This window comes from Castor canadensis, chromosome 3 (genome assembly GCF_047511655.1).
Source record: "Castor canadensis chromosome 3, mCasCan1.hap1v2, whole genome shotgun sequence".
NCBI classification, from domain to species: domain Eukaryota; kingdom Metazoa; phylum Chordata; class Mammalia; order Rodentia; family Castoridae; genus Castor; species Castor canadensis.
Window position 1 is genome coordinate 164,276,849 of NC_133388.1, and position 20,264 is coordinate 164,297,112.

The 20,264-nt window shown below is 33.7% G+C and overlaps 1 protein-coding gene across 49 annotated transcripts in view; it reads left to right on the forward strand.

Annotated features, from left to right (window-relative positions):
- Rims2 (regulating synaptic membrane exocytosis 2) overlaps positions 1-20,264 on the forward strand; it is a 573,766-nt gene that overhangs the window by 437,733 nt on the left and 115,769 nt on the right. For 23 of the 49 annotated variants that reach the window (XM_074068988.1, XM_074068974.1, XM_074068978.1 and 20 more), the window contains 2 exons: positions 10,335-10,507; positions 11,282-11,536. The exons of 14 other annotated variants lie outside the window; for them this stretch is intronic. In XM_074068988.1, coding sequence (XP_073925089.1) covers positions 10,335-10,507; positions 11,282-11,536 — 428 coding nt within the window. Of the gene's footprint in view, positions 1-10,334; positions 10,508-11,281; positions 11,537-15,958; positions 15,998-20,264 lie in introns of those variants that run through there. 12 more of the 49 variants (XM_074068991.1, XM_074068996.1, XM_074069001.1 and 9 more) reach the window with 2 other exon arrangements.

Consider the following 20,264-nt stretch of genomic DNA (forward strand, 5'->3'; position numbering starts at 1 on the left):
TACATTATTCTTGTATTATTTTAAATATATGTTATTTTAATGTCTACATTTTATATTTTAATATATATTGATAATATTTAAATATCTATATTATTTATATTCTTCTACACTACTTTTCTGTACTTTATAAAACTGATATAGAATTATAGGTTTTGAAGATTTTTGAGATGTCACTAATATGAACAAATTTGTGCTTTTAGAAGATAACTCTAATGGTACATTTAAGCTGTTTTTGAATTAGAAAGGAGTCCCATTTAGAGGCTACTGCTACATCAAGCAAGAGGTAATGGTTAATTTGGCTCTGATTTGACTACTGCTCTGTCCCAAATGGTCTTCATGTAGACATGCTAATATTGCTCTATTGTCTTACTTAGGCTAAGAGTAGTGACCATCTTCCTGATTTTCCAGAGTGTAATTATACCTGACATTTGCCTAAATTTGTTGGGTCAGGGCAATTTTTTGGGTCTTTCAGGATTTTTAGCATTATGTAATTATTCACATTATTCTTTAGCCTTAATTCTCTTGTATACGAGTACCTTGACTTACACTAAAGCCTTCAATGGTGCTAATATTTCAAAGGCAACTCCACTTTGTGTGTGTGAATCATTAGTTTTTGTTGAGTTTCTGCTGGCTTCAGGTTCTCAGAGTTTTGTTCCTGCTACTGTGTTCTCATGTCTTATTTCTATTGCAGCTTTGGGGATGCTAGCTTGTCAATCAGTAATGTTCATACTCCCTAGCCTAATAAAAGATATAAATATTCTCTAACAAATTATACAACAAGCCATGTAATATTTAAAGTTGGTTATGAAGGATCACGTTTAATGAATTTTTATGGCTAGGGAACAGTTCTTTATAATTTTTTTTTAAATTCTAGCTAGAACTAGCTAGATGGGCTTCTGACCTGCATTCATGGAGAAGCATTCAGTCATAATGCGGATGGAAGTGCTTTAACAGTGTCTGGCTCATAATTTTGGACTAGCAGTAGGCATTTTGTTCTGCCCTCTCTGAGCTTGGATGTAAATGATGTGATTTGCTATTAAGGGTCTGTTCTCTGAGAGAACAGAATGAGATGTTGGTTTTCATGTAAGGATGAAATATTGTTATTAATATTTGTAAGGGTTCTTCAGGGTCTGAAAAGAACACAAATATACAACAGTTTTAAGTTGAGGCAAAAAATTTCAGATCACATGAGTTTAAGATAATTCAGAATAACAAAGCGTAAAATAAATCTAAGACCAAAGCTGTTAAAAACAAAAAAAAAAGTCATTTACCTTATGTGACTACATCTAATCAATAAATGGCTAAGTGTTAATATGTGTTACATGTATATATATATATATTTATACATATAGATATGTAAAATAAAACATTATTTTGGGCTGGAGGTGTGGGCTCAAGTGATAGAGTATCCAACTAGCAAGCATGAGGTCCTGAGTTCAAATGCCAGTACCACCAAAAAATTTAAAAATAATACATGGAAACATTTTGGGGTGAAATTGTGGCTCAAGCGGTAGAGCATCTGCCAGAAAGTACAAAATACTGAGCGCAAACCTCAGTACTGCCAAATGAAACAAACCAAACAGAAGAATGGCCTTGTCATATGTTGGGAAAGAGAAAATGATATACAAAAGACCTGAAAGTTGTTTGTAAATCATAATTATTCAAATCATAATTATTACTAGTGTTATGGTCAAGGGTTTTTTTTTTTTATTTGAAACTTTCCTTAGTATCAAGTGTAAACGTAATTGTAAAAACTAACACAGGTTTATGGTTTCAAATGAATAAATATAGCCAGGTGTGTTGGCCCCAGCTTGTAACCCTAGCTACTTGGAAGGTGGAGATCGGGAGGATTATAGTTCAAGGTCAGCCCAGGCAGTTAGTAAGACCCCATCTCCACCAGTGACTGCATGCAGTGGTGCATGTCTGTCATCCCAGCTATGCAGACAAGTACAAATAGGGAAATTGAGGTCCAGGCATAAAGTGAGACCCTGTCTCAAAAATAACTAGTGCAAGAAAAGAGCTGATGAAATGGCTCAAGTTGTAGAGTGTGCAAGGTCCTGAATTCAACACCGGTATTGTCAAAACACAATGCCCTGGGCTGTTTTTGTTTGTTTGTTATGTTTTGCTTTTTGTTTTCATGAGACATGGAATTAGAGATATATTTAAAAGGTTTCCAAATGCATTTTCAAATTTTTGTCAAGATGAAGCTATTTGAAATTATAGACAAATGATGATAAAGAATCAGAGATTCTTTGGTTTCATCCAAAACTCTATCTAATTATTATTGTGATAAACATTTGCTATTCATTAAGAGCTGTGATTCCATTCAAAGCTCACATTGGACCAGTAAGGAAGATATTATCTCGCCCCTATGACTCTAGACTCGAAGAAATTGACAGGCTTGCCCAAGATCATATAGCTACTACTTGGTGGAAGAGCTTTTAATCCCCTGGTCATTACAATATATTCCTCTTATCATCATAATCAGATGATTATATTATGATTTTCATCAATATTTTTGCTTAAGGAATATATATTATACTATGACATCAGAAAACATTTTTTCTGACACAAGTTAGGCTGAGTAGTACATCAGTCAGGTTTGCATTTAACTATTCGTAACAATGTAACTAACACAACTGTTCATAACAAAATAATCACACAGTTGTCTAAATAAATAAGGGATTTTCTTTTTTCACACAAGAAGTCCAAGCAGCAGCCCAGGACTGGTACTATTGCTTATGGAGCTACGTATTCTGTCTTCCTGCTTTATTTTCAAAGAATGGCTACTGCACTGGTAAGCTCATACTTAAACTCCAATCAGTAAGAAAAGAGAAGAGAGCTCTTGTCAACCAACTCAGTCCACTGTAATCAGAAAAGTTGTAACTCTCCCAACTCCCATCTCTGGGTTCCTGCTTATATCTCAGAGGTCTTATTTATATAATCACACCCTAGCTACAAAGCATCATGGAAAATGAAGTTGTTTTGTTTTGCTATTATTGTTAGACCACCAAAATTAATCTGGATTCCTTTAGCAAAGAATAGAGAAGGCATATTGAATAGGCATTCAGCAGAAACTGCCACAAATATTCTAATTAATATGAAAGACCAAGAACACATTCATAACCCCCAGTGGCTAAATATTGTGATGATATTTGTTCCCATTAAGTGAGTGAGCAATATTTCTTAGCTGGTTAGAATGGAGGATGTTGGGGAAGAAGCCAAAGATAAGTCACAAGTTATCTTTTCTTTACCTAGTTGGATTTTGAGGCTAATAAGTTGTACAAGGAGTGTAAAATATACAGGAAGACCTGTTTTGAGGTGAAAGAGAATATATCTGGCTTTGACTTTATTGAATTTGATGGATCTGACAAACAGCATATGGGAAATGCCCTGTTAGCATCTACAAGTACAGGTCTGAAGCTTGAGAGAGAGGTATGGGCAAAAGATAAGCATCTATTTCTCATTATGTGATAATTAAAATGGACAAGTAAAGGATTAGATCATCCTGTGGGAATATGTATAATGAAAAGAAAGGAGAGTTAAAGGGAACTTTGGGAACATGTAATTTAAAATTCAGTGAGGGAGAGAGGAGCTAAGAAGAGATTAAGAAGGCACAGTCGGGAAGGTAGGGAAGAAACCAGGAGTGGCATTACAGGAAAATTTCTGGAAGGGGGAGGAGAGAAGAAAACTAAAGGTACCACCGACTGTTAAAGTAGGAGGTTTCTATTTTGTTTTATTTTCTTTTGTTTTGTGGTAGATTAGAAGGGGTGAAGAGTCATTGAGTCTGAAGAATAAAATGCTAAATGCATTGGTTGCAGGCAAATACATAAGCTCTGCAGCAACCTGAGATCTTTAAACCTAGGATTTCACTGCAGAATTGGCATAGGTCTTGTCTCTGAAAATTGTGAGAAACAAGGGAAGTGAAAGGCTGGTACTGTTTAAAGATTACTGATTACCAATGGAGATAGAGTTTCCACAAAAACCAAGTCTTATGGAAAGTCGTAGTTAACAACTGAAAATGATTCCTTGTGTATAGACTCTGGAACAATTATTTATTCACCTCACTGATGCTCTTCAGGCCAAGGGATAGTTTGTTGACTCTAGTAGGTCATGGCCTACTTGCCAAGGGCTACCTTTTCTTTTTATGACTTTTTAACCTTAAGCTGGTGTTGCTGTCGCATGTTTCAAAGATTTCCCTGGATAAGTGAACTGTAGCTATGATATTTTATTGTCCCTTACTCATTGTCTGCTAAGGAGTGATGATGAACTAATGCCTGTCTGTCTAAACCCCATACCCAGTGATATGCTCAACTCTGCATAGCGTGACCACTTAGTAACTTAAAATCAGCCATTGAGGGGCATGTTTATACCACAAAAATCAGCAAATTAGATCTTTATAAAAATTGTCATCTACATTATTATATAAATTCAAGGAGGTTGTATTTCCCAGGGTGGGTAGTTAGAGAAAGATATGGAGAGAACAGGTAACAGACAGAAGAGAGAAATACACATGACGGCACAGGATAAAGCTGTAATGAGGGCTTCATCACAATCATTTAGAAAGGCTTAAAGCAATGGTTAGTTATCCATGAAGGAATTAAGGAAGACTCCACAAACGAGATGACATAGTAACTGTGCTGTGGAGGATGACTTACGGAGAGGATGTTGTGCGTGGCTCATCCCACCTGACCCCACTTCTTTCTGGTTTCAGCTATCACAAGGCCACCTCAGCAAGGCTTGGGGAAATTAAATAAAACAATCCCCATATATTACTTAACACTACCTTTTACAGGGTATGCAAATAATTGTCGTAAGTAGTTTTTACTGTACCAGCTGAAGATGCCACCATGTCTGAAGACCATCCATAGAAAAAAGTCAGTATCTCAGTCTCCAGTTAAAAAAAACTTCCAATTCTTGCCTCCTTTCCAGACTGAGGCAGGATACACTGGAGGCTCTGCTTTGCTTTAGAATCCTTCCCTTTGAGCTTGCAGCTCCCAAGAGTCTGTCTCTCAAGCTGGGATTTCATTTGCAGAATATTGCTTACAAGGCTAAGTCTAAAATAAGTCCTCAAGTATCTGTGGCCTTTTCTCTCTGCTTTCACCCTCCCACATACAACTATGATCACACAATATCCTCTTTAGGAGTCCTATCTAAACAAAATTGTCTCTGACAAATACAAGTTTTATACAGTTTAGCATTCAAATTAGGCACTGTAGGAGCCTTGTGTAAGACAGGCTCATCAAAGAGACAGTGCCTGCAACTGTAGTGCTATCCAAGGGTAACAAATGCACTCCTTCACTGTTTTATGCTACGACATAAAACAGAGAGGCGGATGTCGCACGTCCTCTGCTCACATGATTGCTCAATTGATAGCAGTGCAGACTCTTTCTGCCTCTCTTCTTCTCTCCTCTACACCCTGTCTTTTACCTACAGCCTGGCCCAGAACTGTAGCGCCCCCCTCCCCAACTTTACCAAACACTATGTTTGCCTGAGGTTTTTTTTTCTAGTTTTTGATTGTCTACTGTGTTTCCTCTCTGAATATGATTTGAAGATTCCTCCAAGTACTTCTTGAAACATAAACCTTATTTTCATGCAAAATTGTACCTTTTTAAGAAAACTGCCCTCTATTTTGCTATAATCAATTCCTTTAATTCACTTTGGTACAACAGATTGCAGTTTTCACATGAGATTTATAAAGTTGAAGGGAGGAAATGTTTAAGGAGACTCTCATAATCCCATCACATGTTGTGTCTGAGTTCACGTACAAAGACCAAACATTCAGAGCTGATGAGATGCTGAAGAAAAACCACTGAGAAGTCTCTGAAGAACTTCAAGTGAGGATACTGGAGAACATTAAACTTTGGTTTTAGAAATTCAAGCTTTTCTCAAGTATGTCATCCTGAAATCTTAGTGGTAACTTTCTTTTTAATAGAGTTTTACAGAGATAGTTACTTTCACTAATTTTAGATACATAGGAAAAGCATTAACTTTTGCAAGCCACATAGGAATGCCTTAGCTCTGGTGCATCCTGAAGAATAATAATTTCCTATAAATTTTTCTAGTTCATGATTTGCTTAATAGTACAAAACATCAAAATGTTGTCAGGAAAGGCTTCTTCACTGGCCTCCCAGATTTTAATGATCTCTAGTGAGAGCAGTTTTCAGCTGAGACCATGAATCTTCTTTGCTTTTGTTCCAATAAAGAAAATAACGAGCATACCGCTCATTGTTTGCCTGTCAGCTATATCTAGCATGTGCTAACTGTTTACATTATTTATTGTGCAGTGCCAAAAACTACACCCACCATCTTCTAAATAAATGGATTTACTTGTTTACATCCATAGTTTGGTATAATAGTTTTAACTACTTCTATTTCACTTCTAAAGTTCATAACTTTTGTTTATAGTACTTTTATAAATGCAAAAATACATGAAAACATTTTTCAATTATTTTATTACTTAGATTTCAGGAGGAGGTTGGAGTTATATATGTGAAGATGTTTATTAAAAATATTTTCAAACTATGTCCAAAATTTTATTTATAAAAATTTTTTTCCGTATCATTTCTCACTTTCCAGATTTCTTATTCTATTTGTGGTGGAAGCCTGAGCCCTAGCCCTAGGTGGTCATGCTCAGATGCTTAGAAGCAACACAGAAGTGCATTTGGTCTAGGTGTTGAGTAGACCACCGAATGTCATTAAACTGGAGCTTTAGTTAACTTTTATTCTTTCTTTATATAAAATATTCCATTCAGTTCCTTTTAGGTTAATGAACTTATGCTATAGGCACTGGAAATATGCAGCTGCTATTTGTTAAGGACACTCTGAATATTTCCAATAAATATTTCTTAAGAATCCTTAAGAGGATGATAATCCATATCGTACTGTTAGAAAGCTAAGCCTTAGAGACTAGAGTAAGTTAAAGTAAATTAAGCCTTTGACTTTTAAGTGCCCTAGCTTTCAGAAGTTTGCATTTTAATAGATGGTATGAAAATTAAACATGAACACATTTACACACACACACACACACACACACACACACACACACACACACACACACTCCTCTATAACAAGAGGTAGTAAATGATGAATTACATAAAAGGCCTAAAACTATAGTATGAGGAATCTTATCTTTCCTTAAATTTTGCCTATCTAAAATTTTACTTTGGCCAACAGGATTATCTGAGAGACCTCAGTCAAGTTTATGTGCCACACATACCATGCTCACATGTGTTTTAAAAGCTAAACAAATTCTTAAGCCTAAAGTATGCACTTAGAAATCACAGCATCAGAACTACACATCATACCAGTCCTAAAAAATTAAAGGCTACAGTAAGCAAAGTCAGAATTCTAACTTCTGAAATTTAAGAGTTAAGTACTTAGGATTCAGAAATGAAAACAAAGCAGACCAGACAAGAATTAGTCAAAGAAGCATGTGCTTGGATGTCTGGATAAGGTATTGATACAGACATATAAAGTGAGGTATGTTCCATGTTAGGCCAGAAATGTCATATGTATTTCTTATGGAGAAAATTTGATTCTTCATCCTATAATTGGAAATCAGTATTTCCCTGTAAGGTGGTATGATATGGATGAATCTGGCCAAATGGGATATATTAGGATACAGGGGCAAACTTGGGTTTAGTATTTTAATTTTACTTTATGAGCATATTTTTAAACAAATCTCAGGTATATGTAGAAATAGTTATTATTTAATTATAGCTTAAAACAGTCTTAATATTTTTATTGTTGGATATTTCTAACCATTTTTAGCTAAGATACCACTAGAATTGATAGAAGCCAGTATTCAGCTGCTATGTAACATCATCATCATCATTGTCATCATTTGCCATTTATTAAACAGTTGTTATATGTCAGATATTGTGCTAAATGCATGCTTTTTTGTGTTTGATCCTTGCAGCAAGCCAATGAGAAGGGTACTGCTGCTATCTGTATTTTAACAAGATGAAAGCTGAGAGACTCATAAAAGCAGTTGTCCCAAGGAACAATCATAATAATTTATTTGGCTAAGATTCAGATGATTCATTCTCACTCAAGAACATTGGTTCCTAATGACTATATTAGTACCCTACCACTCCTAGTGTTAAAACTTTCAGTTTTTTGTTTGAATTTGTATGGTACAAAAGTCTCATGAGCACAAGTAAATAAGAAATGTCAAAATATAATACCAGATTACCTTTCTATCCAGGTCTGACGTATTTTTTAAAAGAAAGAGTAGCAGGTAGCTTCTCTTTTTTATTCTACATTAAAGAACGAGGACAATAACATCACCCAAATATAAAACTACTGAACAATTTTAAACCTTTTTGTTTATATAAATGAAATATCCAAAAAATATATAAGTAAAATGAGACTTCTACATATGTCCCAACTTGAGATCAAATTTATTTTAAATAAATTTAATGAAAATAGATAAATATACAGTTAATTATATATTTACATATGGGTTTTATATTCGATGGGAAGGTAGAGCAAATAGATGACAGATAGGTAGATAGATAATCTTAGAGTACTACACTAGACAATGAGTTCACTAAATTGTAAGTTTTGGGGGTATTTTAGAATGACTTTATTTGGAAAATTATTAGGAACTCAATTTTCTCCAAATAAATGTATTATAAGTAAATAATGTTACTTTTAAAAGCAAACACTATCTTTTTTTTATAATAGGTTGCAAATTTTTGAAGAATTTAATTATGTTCTTTTTAATAATTGAGAGTTTTTCTAACAAAGTAGAAAAGTAAATTGAAGTCAGAAAGGCCAGTTGTCACCTAATTTAGGTATATGTTTTTCTATATGAATGAGATTAATTATTAAATTTGTATGGAACCTTATAAATGTTCATTTCATTTTATATGTGAAGAAGAGGAAAGTTATTAACTAAAAACATATAACTAGATACTGGGAAGTCCTGATGAAAAAGAAACCAGCAAATCATTTGAATCTGATCTAATATATTTAAATTGTGGCCTGTTACCACTAATTTTTTCTGGGCCAAAACATTTATATCTGTCTAATATTTATAGAAAATCATTATTTTCACTAGAGGGTTGTTTAGGAGGTAGCAGTTTTTAAAATCACAGCAAAGGCTATATAAGATAATCATTTTCCCAAGGGTTTGTGAAATTTGCCCGTATGTACAATTTGAAAATTCTCCAAAAATTGTCTAGATAAGGATGTTCCAGCATTGTTTGAAAGGAATATAAATTAGAAAAATCTGTTAGCATATATGCTCTTATCCAGTAATAGCCACATTTGCAGTTCTGTACATTCAGTTGTATCACTGGATAGTCATCCCACAATCATAGTACTGCTTTAATTTACTTACATTACACTAGCTGAAACACATGTATTATTTCTAGGTCCCAAAACAACCATGCAGGAAAGGTGTTATTTTATCCCTATGACTTTACGATAATTTTAGAGGGTCAATGATTTATTCATATTTACCCAGGTAATTAGAGTTTTCCTTGCTTAGGTTTTCTCCAAAGTCCTAGGCTTTTTACATCCCAGCTTGAAGACTCCTGGCAAATAATCTTTTGTTGTCAATAATAAAATTAAGTTTTGTCCATTAGTTTTTACCTTAAGTGTATTTTATGAGAATAGGTCATTAACATAAAACATTTATGTTGGTTTTCAATTTGCCAGAATATTTGAGAACCCAAGAACACCCTGTACCCTGACTGTGCCAGTTAACTAATTCCCTCAATTCCAGGAAGTTTGAACTGTTGTAAATAACAATGACTTTTTCTAGTATTTCTAGGATTCATCAGAATTCCAGCAACTGTTCAGAAATCAAACCTCCTCTTTTCTCTTGGATTTTCTGAAGAGACTTAGTGGTTTAATAATTAGATTTTGTATTATCTCTAGGTTTTCAGGGAAGCATAATGGATTAAGGAGAAAACTGATGGCTACTAGAATTGGTTTTTATAAGTTAGAATGCCAACTTACCATACTTTTTTTCAAATTTTATTCGGAAATTTAAAAACCCTCCTTGCTAATATTAAGCCAAATGTTTATTTCCCAGATTTTACCTAAATCTTCTTCCCTGTGGCCATTGCTGTTTTGAAACCATTAAATGGCCTTCATTTGGGTGTGGTGAAAATGCTCTAATTACTTTGCTAAAAACAAGGGGTTCGTATAAATTGAATTTTTCTTTTAGGATAATTACCATCCCTTTTGTTTCATATGCAACTGAGTGGGGTATTGCAGTATCCTCTGTGGACAATTAAAGTGCTGAAATAGGAGAAAGCTCACGATTGCTGTGTGGTCATACTGACAACTTCTGCGTGTTTGTCAATCTGTGTTAACAGTATCGATCAGGATGGGATCCTCATACAGGGGCAGATAATATTTCCACTAAATCCTCGGACAGTGATGTAAGTGACATATCTGCGGTTTCAAGGACTAGTAGTGCTTCTCGTTTCAGCAGCACAAGCTACATGTCTGTCCAGTCAGAGCGGCCAAGAGGAAACAAGAAAATCAGGTGAGTAAGGAGACTTCAGAATGTATGGTAGGCCTTTGTTTTTCTCTGGGTAAATGTGAAATGCTTTATTTCTAGAAGGTTAATATATATTGTTAAGGCAATAGGATCTTCTGTACATACAAAAAACTTATATAACTGGTGACAATTTTGTGTACTAGATTTACTTGAAAAACATTATTTTATGCTTGGAATTTTAAAAGTAAACTGCTAGTATTATAGCCTCACTAAAATTAAAGTGATGGTTAAGTGAAGATGTGCACTTTTAAATATTCTAAGAAATATAAAAATAGCATTTTGGAGGGTATTTTTCCCTTCCTGAGTGCATTTTAGTGATTCAGAAAATAAGAGTATTACCTTTTTAGTAAGATGTTCTCCCATTCTCCTGAAATTTTCATAAATATATGAAAAAACTCCTTATGTTCTGAAGAAAATATATAAATGTAGTATTTAAGTGAGTATAGCTTGCATTTCTTGTTTGTCCTATCAGCTTTACAAATACTCTCTTATACTAGAGAGAGCACAACTTTTGCCTGTTTTCCATGTAATTTTGGAAAAGGAAAGTGTGATTTAAAACTTGTGATTATTGCTTACCTATTGCTTTTCTGATACCCAATGAAGAAAGTTTTCAACATTTAAAAGACATAATTTACTCTTATGTTTTGTTAGTTTTCATTGTCTTTCTGTTTAATTTCCTTTGCTTTTTTTCTTGACTTTCTTTTTTTTTCTTTTCTTTTTTGTGTTTATTTGCATGCCTTCCATTTCTGTTGCATTCAGAAGGCCAAAGGGAATAGAAGAGGGGGATAAAAAAGGGGAAAAGTGTGAAGAGCTAGTTCATGAGAAACAAGAGGTAAAGGAAGAAAATATTGATGAGAATGGGAAAGGGAAAGAGATTACAAAGACATGTAATAAAGAGAAAAACAAAGAATCAGGAAACAAGGAAAAACCACAAGATAAACCTGAGCAAGGGAAAGAAAAAGAGCAGTGGAGTAAAGAGGATTTACAGAGGAGATTCTCACAAGATGATGACAGGTAAAATACGCTTTTTTTTGTAGCTGCTTCCCTTTAGTGATGTAGTCTTTTTTTGCTGTTCCTAAAATTTATTTTGCCATTTATAGTTGTTTATTTTCTTGCATTTTACTTATTTGCTTTCTTATACAACTGATTAATATGTCGTAAATTATGATCAAATAGATTGATTTACTAAATCATCTTTGATTTGCATTCCCTTGCTCTGAGAGTCTGATTTATTTAAGTTTTCAAGTTCTTTATGATTAGATGAGTCAGTCTTAAATTTCCTTTTAAGTCTATTAGCATGAATTTACTAGTCTAAAGATGAGTTGAAAAGAGAGGCTTGCAATTCCTTTACCATTAGTGATAACTGCTTTGAGGAAAAAGAAGGCAACTTTGAAAGGGCTGAAAAAAAGTCCAGTCCACTTTATAAGTAGCTTTTTACTGGCAACAAATTTCAACAATGAACAAGAAATTATGCTTCCTTGCTACTTCATAGTTTCCTGGGAGGTTCTAGTGCAGTTTGAGTCCTAGAATAGTTTTAAAACAGTGTTTTGACACTCTGGTTTGTCATGGGCTTTGGTTGTTTTTCTTCTTTTGTTTTTTGCTGTTATTTTGTTTGTTTTTTGTTTGAGACAGTGTCTCACTAAATAGTCTAGGCTGGCCTTGAACCTGTACATATTCCAGGCTAGTCTTGAACTCACAGTCTCCTCCCTCAGCCCCCTGTGTGTTGGGATTACAGAAGTGTTCATGATACTTTGAAAAGAAAGTGAGCTGTCCAGGATTTATTAGAAGGCATACAGATTAGATTATGCCCTTCTTGAAATTCATCCAGTTAGAGAAACTTCTGGAGAAGAAATTATGAACAGGGAGCAAGGCAAGGAGAAAACACAAGCAGCAGGGCATAAAAACAACAACGTTTTTCTTAATTTCCTAACATAAGCCAGGAAGTGAGTGTGTAGCTCTCCTGCCAGTATGGAATGCACTGCACATGTGCAATAAGACTTCACCTCCTTCTTAAGGAGATAAGTTTGCTCTCATGACATTTATCTGAGACTGAAAATTGCAAATCATGTAAATTTTGAAAAAAATTGAGTATTCTAGTGCTACAAAATTTGATCTTATGTTATACAAAGTCTGTTTGATAAGCATAACCCATTTAATAGCCAATTTTTGCATTATTATATATAAACCCAATCTCAGTTTATGCTTTTCTTGCAATGAATGAGACAGATGTTGACACTGTGGGTATATAATTCAGTGGTCTGGCCTAGTACCCTTCTTTTCTTTCTTAGGCATATCTGTACTCTATGAAATTTTCTGTATAAGAGGCATAAAACATAAAATAAATCTGAAGTAATTTGTGATTTGAGTCCAAATTAGTAATTCCAAATCTGTCTTTGTTGTTTATCTAACTTGATAATTACATTGTCTTATTTAATAAAGGTGATCATTTATCTGGTTTGTTGGTCATAAGATCATTTTATTTATAATTCATAGAGAAAAGCTTTCCATGGTTCCCTTGGAAAAGTCTTAGTTTCCTTTCTTCCAAGAGCCTAGCACAATGTGAGTGAGTCTGCATGTGTTTTCTTTTTTAAGTGCTGTATAGAGAACACATGAGCCCACTGGTAATTGCCTGGAGCCAAATCTTGTATTGTCACACCTGGCTTAGTGTGTAAATGTTTGGAGAAGATGATAACCTTAAGCTTCCAATTTTTAAACCTTACTTTCTTTATCATTTTCTTCAGGAAAACCACACATTATTCTACAGGGGAAAGGGAAAGATGGTACATTTTTAGCAAAATGACTTATCAAGGCACTGTACCTGACTTAAATAACTGCAGAATTCTTCTGGAACTATAACTTATAGGAGGCCAGGCTGATCTTTCTAGGCGACATATGTTCCGTAAGACACAAGATATGCTCACTACAATTGTTCATAAGAAAATGCTGGCTGTTACTTATTCATTATTGTAGCATAGGATATTGAGTTTGCTTCCATTTCTTAGAATAAACCAAACAGTCTTTATTCTGAGGTTAAATGTGGCTGGGAATTCCTAGTAACATTTTGTTTTGGTCCCTGATAAACATTGGAAATAACCTCTTCTACAACCCACGGACATTTTATACCTTTCACTTGAAATCCAAGTTATATGACGAAAAAAGAATTCTGATATCAGAGCATTTATAGCAATGCTAGTACTTAACACAGTGACTACAATGAACAAACTCTATTATAATTTCTGTTTTCATTATAATTAGATTTTGTTGCATGATACAGCTCATTGAATGATGTAATTGCTGATTTATTGTGAGTCACATTCCGGTCAGTTTTCTAAATGAATAGCAAAAAGTAAATTCAAAAATGGTTCATGAGATGTTTGACTTTTTTCTAAGTTGATTAATGAGTAAAAACATTCAAACTTAGCTATTTATATTTACATGCATGTACTTAGGTCTGGAAAAATTTTCCTTTATTACTAGTATGTGATAAACTAGAGAAGGCCTAAAATTATGATTATCATTTAAAATGTTTTTATATATTTGTATGTGTGTGTTTTAAATTTTATACTTTTTTACATTTGTTGATTACACAATGTACAAGGTAGAATAGCCTAGAAAATGTGTTGAGAAATAAAGAAAAATCATTTATTCAACAACTATTTATTTAGAATATTTCTCAGGCACTATGCTAACAACTAGAGAGAGAAGTGAAATTAAACATTTCTAAATCTTTAAACCTGAGAGTGAAGGTTTCTTGGCTGTGGGCGGATGGATGTTTGATAATAGCTCTGTATCTAAAAAGTGACATCAGTATACCTGAACAAATTCATGAAAGAATTCAGAACAAGAAGAAATTATCTTAACTAGTCTGCAATGGAAAGTAGAAAAAAATATTGAAAATTATAGTTTGTCAAAACCAACTAGGTTGGTAGCTTTGTGCTCAAACTAAAGCTTACCTATTCTTCCAAGTTCTATTCCGGGAACTAAGACAAAATATATCTTTTTAAACAATCAAGTTTGTTACCATAAACTTTTAGTTATTAGGCATGTCTGAAAATGCTACATAATTATAATTTCTTATTTTAAAGAGAACTACTCTTTTTGAAAGTAAAGATATTAGATGGTATCAGTTAAAATTTCCATGAATAGCTATTTTTAAAAACATCAAGCCATTTACATTATCTGGGTGAGCAGAATAATTGTTAAGTACCTATGCAAAACCGTTGTTGATAATGTTAGCTTTGGATCAAAGCTAAAGTGTGAAAACAGATTTGCATGATTATATAACTGGATATATACAGCATATTTATGCCTACAATTATAAACCTTTAAAAGAGGAATCAGTATGTCTTATAAAAATAATTGTGATCAGAACTCTAAAATATGAGAATTCTCATCCTGACTTTGTCATGTGTATCTACTCACTGTATCTTTCTGGGATTTTTTGGCTTGTCAAATAGAGATGGATTATTCAGTGATTCACACTCCTTCCCACAGCTTAGCTAAGCATAGTACACAACAAACAGAAAAGAAAGCATCGTGTTATTCTGATGGTTTGACTTCATTGGCATGAAACCAAGAAATAATTGGCTCTGTGACTAGCCATTGCTACAACAGACAGCTCAACTTAAGTTTGTAACATTTGGAAATTGTTTCCAAAATTTATGCAGCCAGTATTTAATATTTCATTTATCAATTGAGTTCAATTTTTTTTTTTTTTTGGTTTTCTGGAAGTATGTTTCAGTGCTAACTGATCCCAGAGGTCATGAAGGACTGTGCTCTTCTACTGAGTGTTGCCAGTGGCTTGTGCTTTCTTTAGTTTTTTTTTTTTTTCTCACTAAGGCTATCTCCTAGGTAATGCCATTGAGAATCTTATAAGCCCAAATAATTTCTACTCTGTCTTATGCTTGTACATAATACTCAATTAGGAACTTTTTGAAAATCACTCTTAAAATTTTAGGGCCCAGGAATTTGCGTATTTAACTCTAACACTGGTGGTGATTATGATGCAGGGAGTGTGAAGATACTGTCTATCCTCTCCTTGCAGTTTCTTATATTTTCCACTGAATCTTAAGATCAGTTGTGAATTTTTTGGAAAAAAATGCAGTTTGGTTTATAACAGATATTGTATTCAGTTCAGTCGATTTGAGGATTATTGTCATGCTAAGAATGTTAAGTCTTGTTTCATTTATTTTTCTTGACTTTCTTGCAGTAGTGTTTTGTAGTTTTCAAGTGCACATATCTTGCATTTTTTTGTTAAATTTATTCTAAACATTTTATTTTCGTTGCTATAATGAATGAAGTTGTTCCACTGATTTCATTTTTAGTTTGTTCATTGGTATTGTTTACAAATACAATTGATTTTCTTATATTGATCTTATATTCTATAACTTTGCTGAACTCACTATTTTCTCTAATAGTTTTTTGTTGATTCCTTAGGATTTTCTGTAGAGGACATTATGTCATCTGTGATTAAAGGTAGTTTTACTTTCTCCTTTTCAATCTGAATGCCTTTATTTCTTTTTCTTGCCAAATTGATCTGGCTAGCATGTTGACCAGAAGTGGCTCATCAAAAATTCTTAAAACAAACAGTCATTTAGAATTATTTTTGAAGATACCATCTCTGTACTACTCATCCATTACAGAATAGTCTATGTGAAACTTTCCTTTATAATTTTATGATTATCTCTCTGAAAGAATTGATATATCTATCTTACTGATAAGAAAATAATATAATCCATTGTATCTTCTTTTTATCTAGTCTATAGGAAATTCAAGTGAAATGTTAAAAAGTAATTCCACTCAATTTCTTGGACTACAATATATTAATATCATTATATTCGATATTATAATTGACAGTGTTCATTTTTGCCTCATTTTTATTGTATACATTTAAGTTGTACAACATGATGTTTTGATATACTTATCTTGATACATATATACATACTGAAGTGTTTACGGCATTCATACAAATAAGCATACACATCATCTCATATAGTTAGTCTCTCTCTTTCTCTCTCATAACAGTACCTAAAATCTAAATCCACTGTCTTATTTTCCTAATTTTTAAGACTTTGTTTTTCTTCTTCTGTTTTATTACAATTATGTTATGTAACTTTTGTTAAAACTGCCTCAAATTACATATACTTCTAAATTTAGTTAGCAATTTTCATAGTTTATCAGACCAGTTTTTTTAAAGAATTTAACCCTATTACCAATCTTTTCTTTTTGAAGGATTTTTTTTCTTTGGGCTTTTGTGATTGTACACTCTGCATTCTCCATCCATCCCTCTAGGATCTCTGTCAACCTCTGTGAGCATTCTGTATGGTCTTTCCGTGCTTCTATTTTCCAGAATCCTATCTTAGACCCTCTTTTCTTCACACTCTATGCATTGATGGTGCATTCTGTTCCATGACTTCAAGTAGCATAGAGAGAAGGAAAGAAAAAGAGAAAGAGGGAGGGAGGGAGGGAGGGAGGAAGGAAGGAAGGAAGAAGAGATGATAGATAGATAGATAGATAGATAGATAGATAGATAGATAGATAGATAGATAGATAGACTTGCAAGTCTTTATTTTATTTCCATCCCTGATCTCCTTCATAATCTTCTCCCAGGTCTATCTAGTTGGTTATGACCGTCTTGTTGGATGTCCCATGAAATCCCAAATTCAACTTGGAAAATTAGGTTCATCATATGCCTCGCCCAAAATGCAACCAAGATAAATAACTCGTTTCTCCCTTTATACTCCCTAGCTCACTGTGTGGTAAACTGCCTTTAAACCTACCAGACCAAACCCTGACACCACTCTTTACTCGTCTTCTTCACTGGGTATAATGCCTTCCCTCTAGTCGCCACGTTTTACTGTTTCTCATGCTTGATCATCTCTGAATTATGTCCATTTTTCTCTAACTCCATTTCTACTTCCATAATTTAGGTAATTTTTTCTCATGGAGATTAGTTCAGTAAGAAACTCTTATCTTTAAAAAACTAACTAGTAAATCCAAACTTATGATAGTAATAACATAAAAAATGAATAGTCTGATTTCTGTGAAGTAGCTCATTTGTGAAAACTTCATAGAAAAAGGTGTTTTCACTGAAAAATGGATGAACAGAGCAGGCTATTTTCATATAATGAAATATTATTTGGCTATTAAACAGATTGTAATACTGGTTCATGACATAGTATGGAAAACTTAAAGTAAAAAGAAGCCAGGCACATGGTCATATATTATGACCTACATGAAATATTATATTATTCCACTACATGAAATGTCCAGAATGGGAAAACCCATGGAAACAAAAAGTAGATTAGTGGTTTTCAGGGATTGAAGTGAAGGGAGAATGAGAGTAACTGCAAATGGTGCAGGGTTCCTTCCTGGGATGATTGTATGCTTTAGAATTAGGTAGTTGTGATGGTTGTACTACTTAGTGAATAAATTTTTTAAAAATCACTAATTCATTCACTTTGAAAGGGTGAGTTTTAGGGTATGCTGATTATGTTTTTTTAAAAAAACACAGAAAAGAATAAATATCTAGAACCTAAGTTCTTCAAAAATGTTGCAATTCCAGTGTGAAAATGCAAGCAATATTGTGCTCACTGCTTAGTTTGTCAGCCATATTTTCTTCTAAGAAAATATGTTTAAATGTTCATCTCTTTTTTCACTTCCTTGTTTCTTATTTCTGCACACATTTCTTAATCTAATGGCACTGAAAAGGAATAAAACACAGACTTTATTTTCAAGTGAAAGTGATGATTTTCCTCCCTTTTTTTTGGAAGAAGGGCAGTACTGGGGTTTGAACTCGAGGCTTTGCAATTGTGAGACCTGCATGTGCTCTATCGCTTGCACCATGCATACAGCCCTTTTTTGCTCTGGTAATTTTGGAGATAAGGTCTTTCTTTTTTCCCAGTCCAGTTTGGTGGGTCATCCTCCTATTTTAAGCTTCCCACCATCACTGGTATGACAGGTATGCATCACATAAACCCAGCTTTTTCTGTTGATCCAGGGTCTCACAAACTTTGGTCCCCAGGCTGGCTTGGAACCACAATCTTCCAGATCTCAGCCTCCCAAGTAGCTAGGATTACAGGCATGAATCACCACCGCCTAGCTTCTTTCCTTTTTTCTAGACTCCTATTTATCCTCTGCACATAAATATAATCATTGGGGTAAAACTCTACACTCTATATTGAAGATTTTCTGGTAATATTTAAATTATTCTTTTAAAAATTGGAAAAATAAGTGCACTAAATGTTGCTACTCCATCATATTATTTTCCATAAATGCAAAGCTGAGTGTGCTTTTGACTTCAGTCTCCACACGAGATCACTGAAAGTGAAATGTGAGATTTGATCAGGTATGTGGTCTGAAAAGTATGTACATCTGAAGACAGAAGATGAAGAAAGTAGAGCAACTAGAATAAGACCCTGACAATGGAGGAGGAGGTGGGATCAGAAGCAGAGCTAGATAACCTGGCTCAAAGGGAAGGAAAAATAGACATGAAAATAGGTAATCTCTTAGACAGAGGGACGGAAAGTTGGTTGTCACTGCCTGGTGGCCTTAATTTTCTCAAATACATAAGAGGGAAGTATATTAGTGTCAAAGCATTGATAGAAATCATATCTTTTGGCCCCAAATCTAGTGTTTCTCCCACCTCAGTACAGAATGCCTTTAAAACACATAAACTGAGATAAGAAACAAATAACTCTGTTGGTATTTTATAAGATAAGATTATCAGAGAAAATCCATGATTTATTATAGCCGCTAGTCATTAAAAGGTCTTTTCTTCAGAATTAATAACTCAAGAACATATGTGAGAAGCTTTGTACCAATTGTTCTTAGATCTGATACAAACCAAGTATAAGGCTTTTAAAATCTAAAAAGTATAGTAAGCAAAATAGTATGTATTATTCTGTGCGTGAATCTCATATGTTCTCCCGTCTAGTCTTTTTAAAATCTTCCTGCCACGTGAATCTGAAAGGTTCCTAGCTAAAATCAGTCACCAGATAAGAATATGAAGTACAAATATTTAGAAATATAGAGTTGATTTTTTTCAATCTGTGCCTTCCAAGTGTATTTTCAGAAAATTACTCCCATGTAAGTTGATGGTTTAAAAATGGGTCTTTGGCCAAATAAACATGGGAACTGTGTGCTCTCCTTCTCATCAAGATTCACAGCATCACGAGCACTTTAAGAAGTGCTGTAGTACAGTTGTTCAATTTAGCATTTCTAAACTTTATGATGGAGCTATTTTAGTGCAATGCTTTCAAAATTTATACCTGGAAATGTGCTTAAAGCCCAATGACATGCTTTAATTTCCCATGGTCAACTTCAGCCTTTTTTTCAGTGAAATGAATAATTTTATTCTGGCTGAGTTTGAGCACAAAATTATGGTATAAAATTTCAGATTTTCCTAAGACCCTTAAAACTGAAAAAAATAAATAAATAAAAGAAACTTCTCATACGGACCAATCTTAATAAATAGACAGGTGAAAGTAGGGAAAGAATTATAATGTCAAATAAGAATTAATAAGTGCAGCACAAAGGAAAAGTATTATCCAAGGAATATAAAAGGAGATTTATCTGTCAAGTAATGACACAAATCGAGGAAATGCATAAGAATAATTTTTATAGCTCAACAAATATCATGAACTTTGGACATTTTGCTGACTTTTGTTTATACTTTAAATTTTAATTCTCTTTGTTCTTTAGGGAATCACTTCAAACAAAGTTGTTAGCCCCAGGGTAGAAA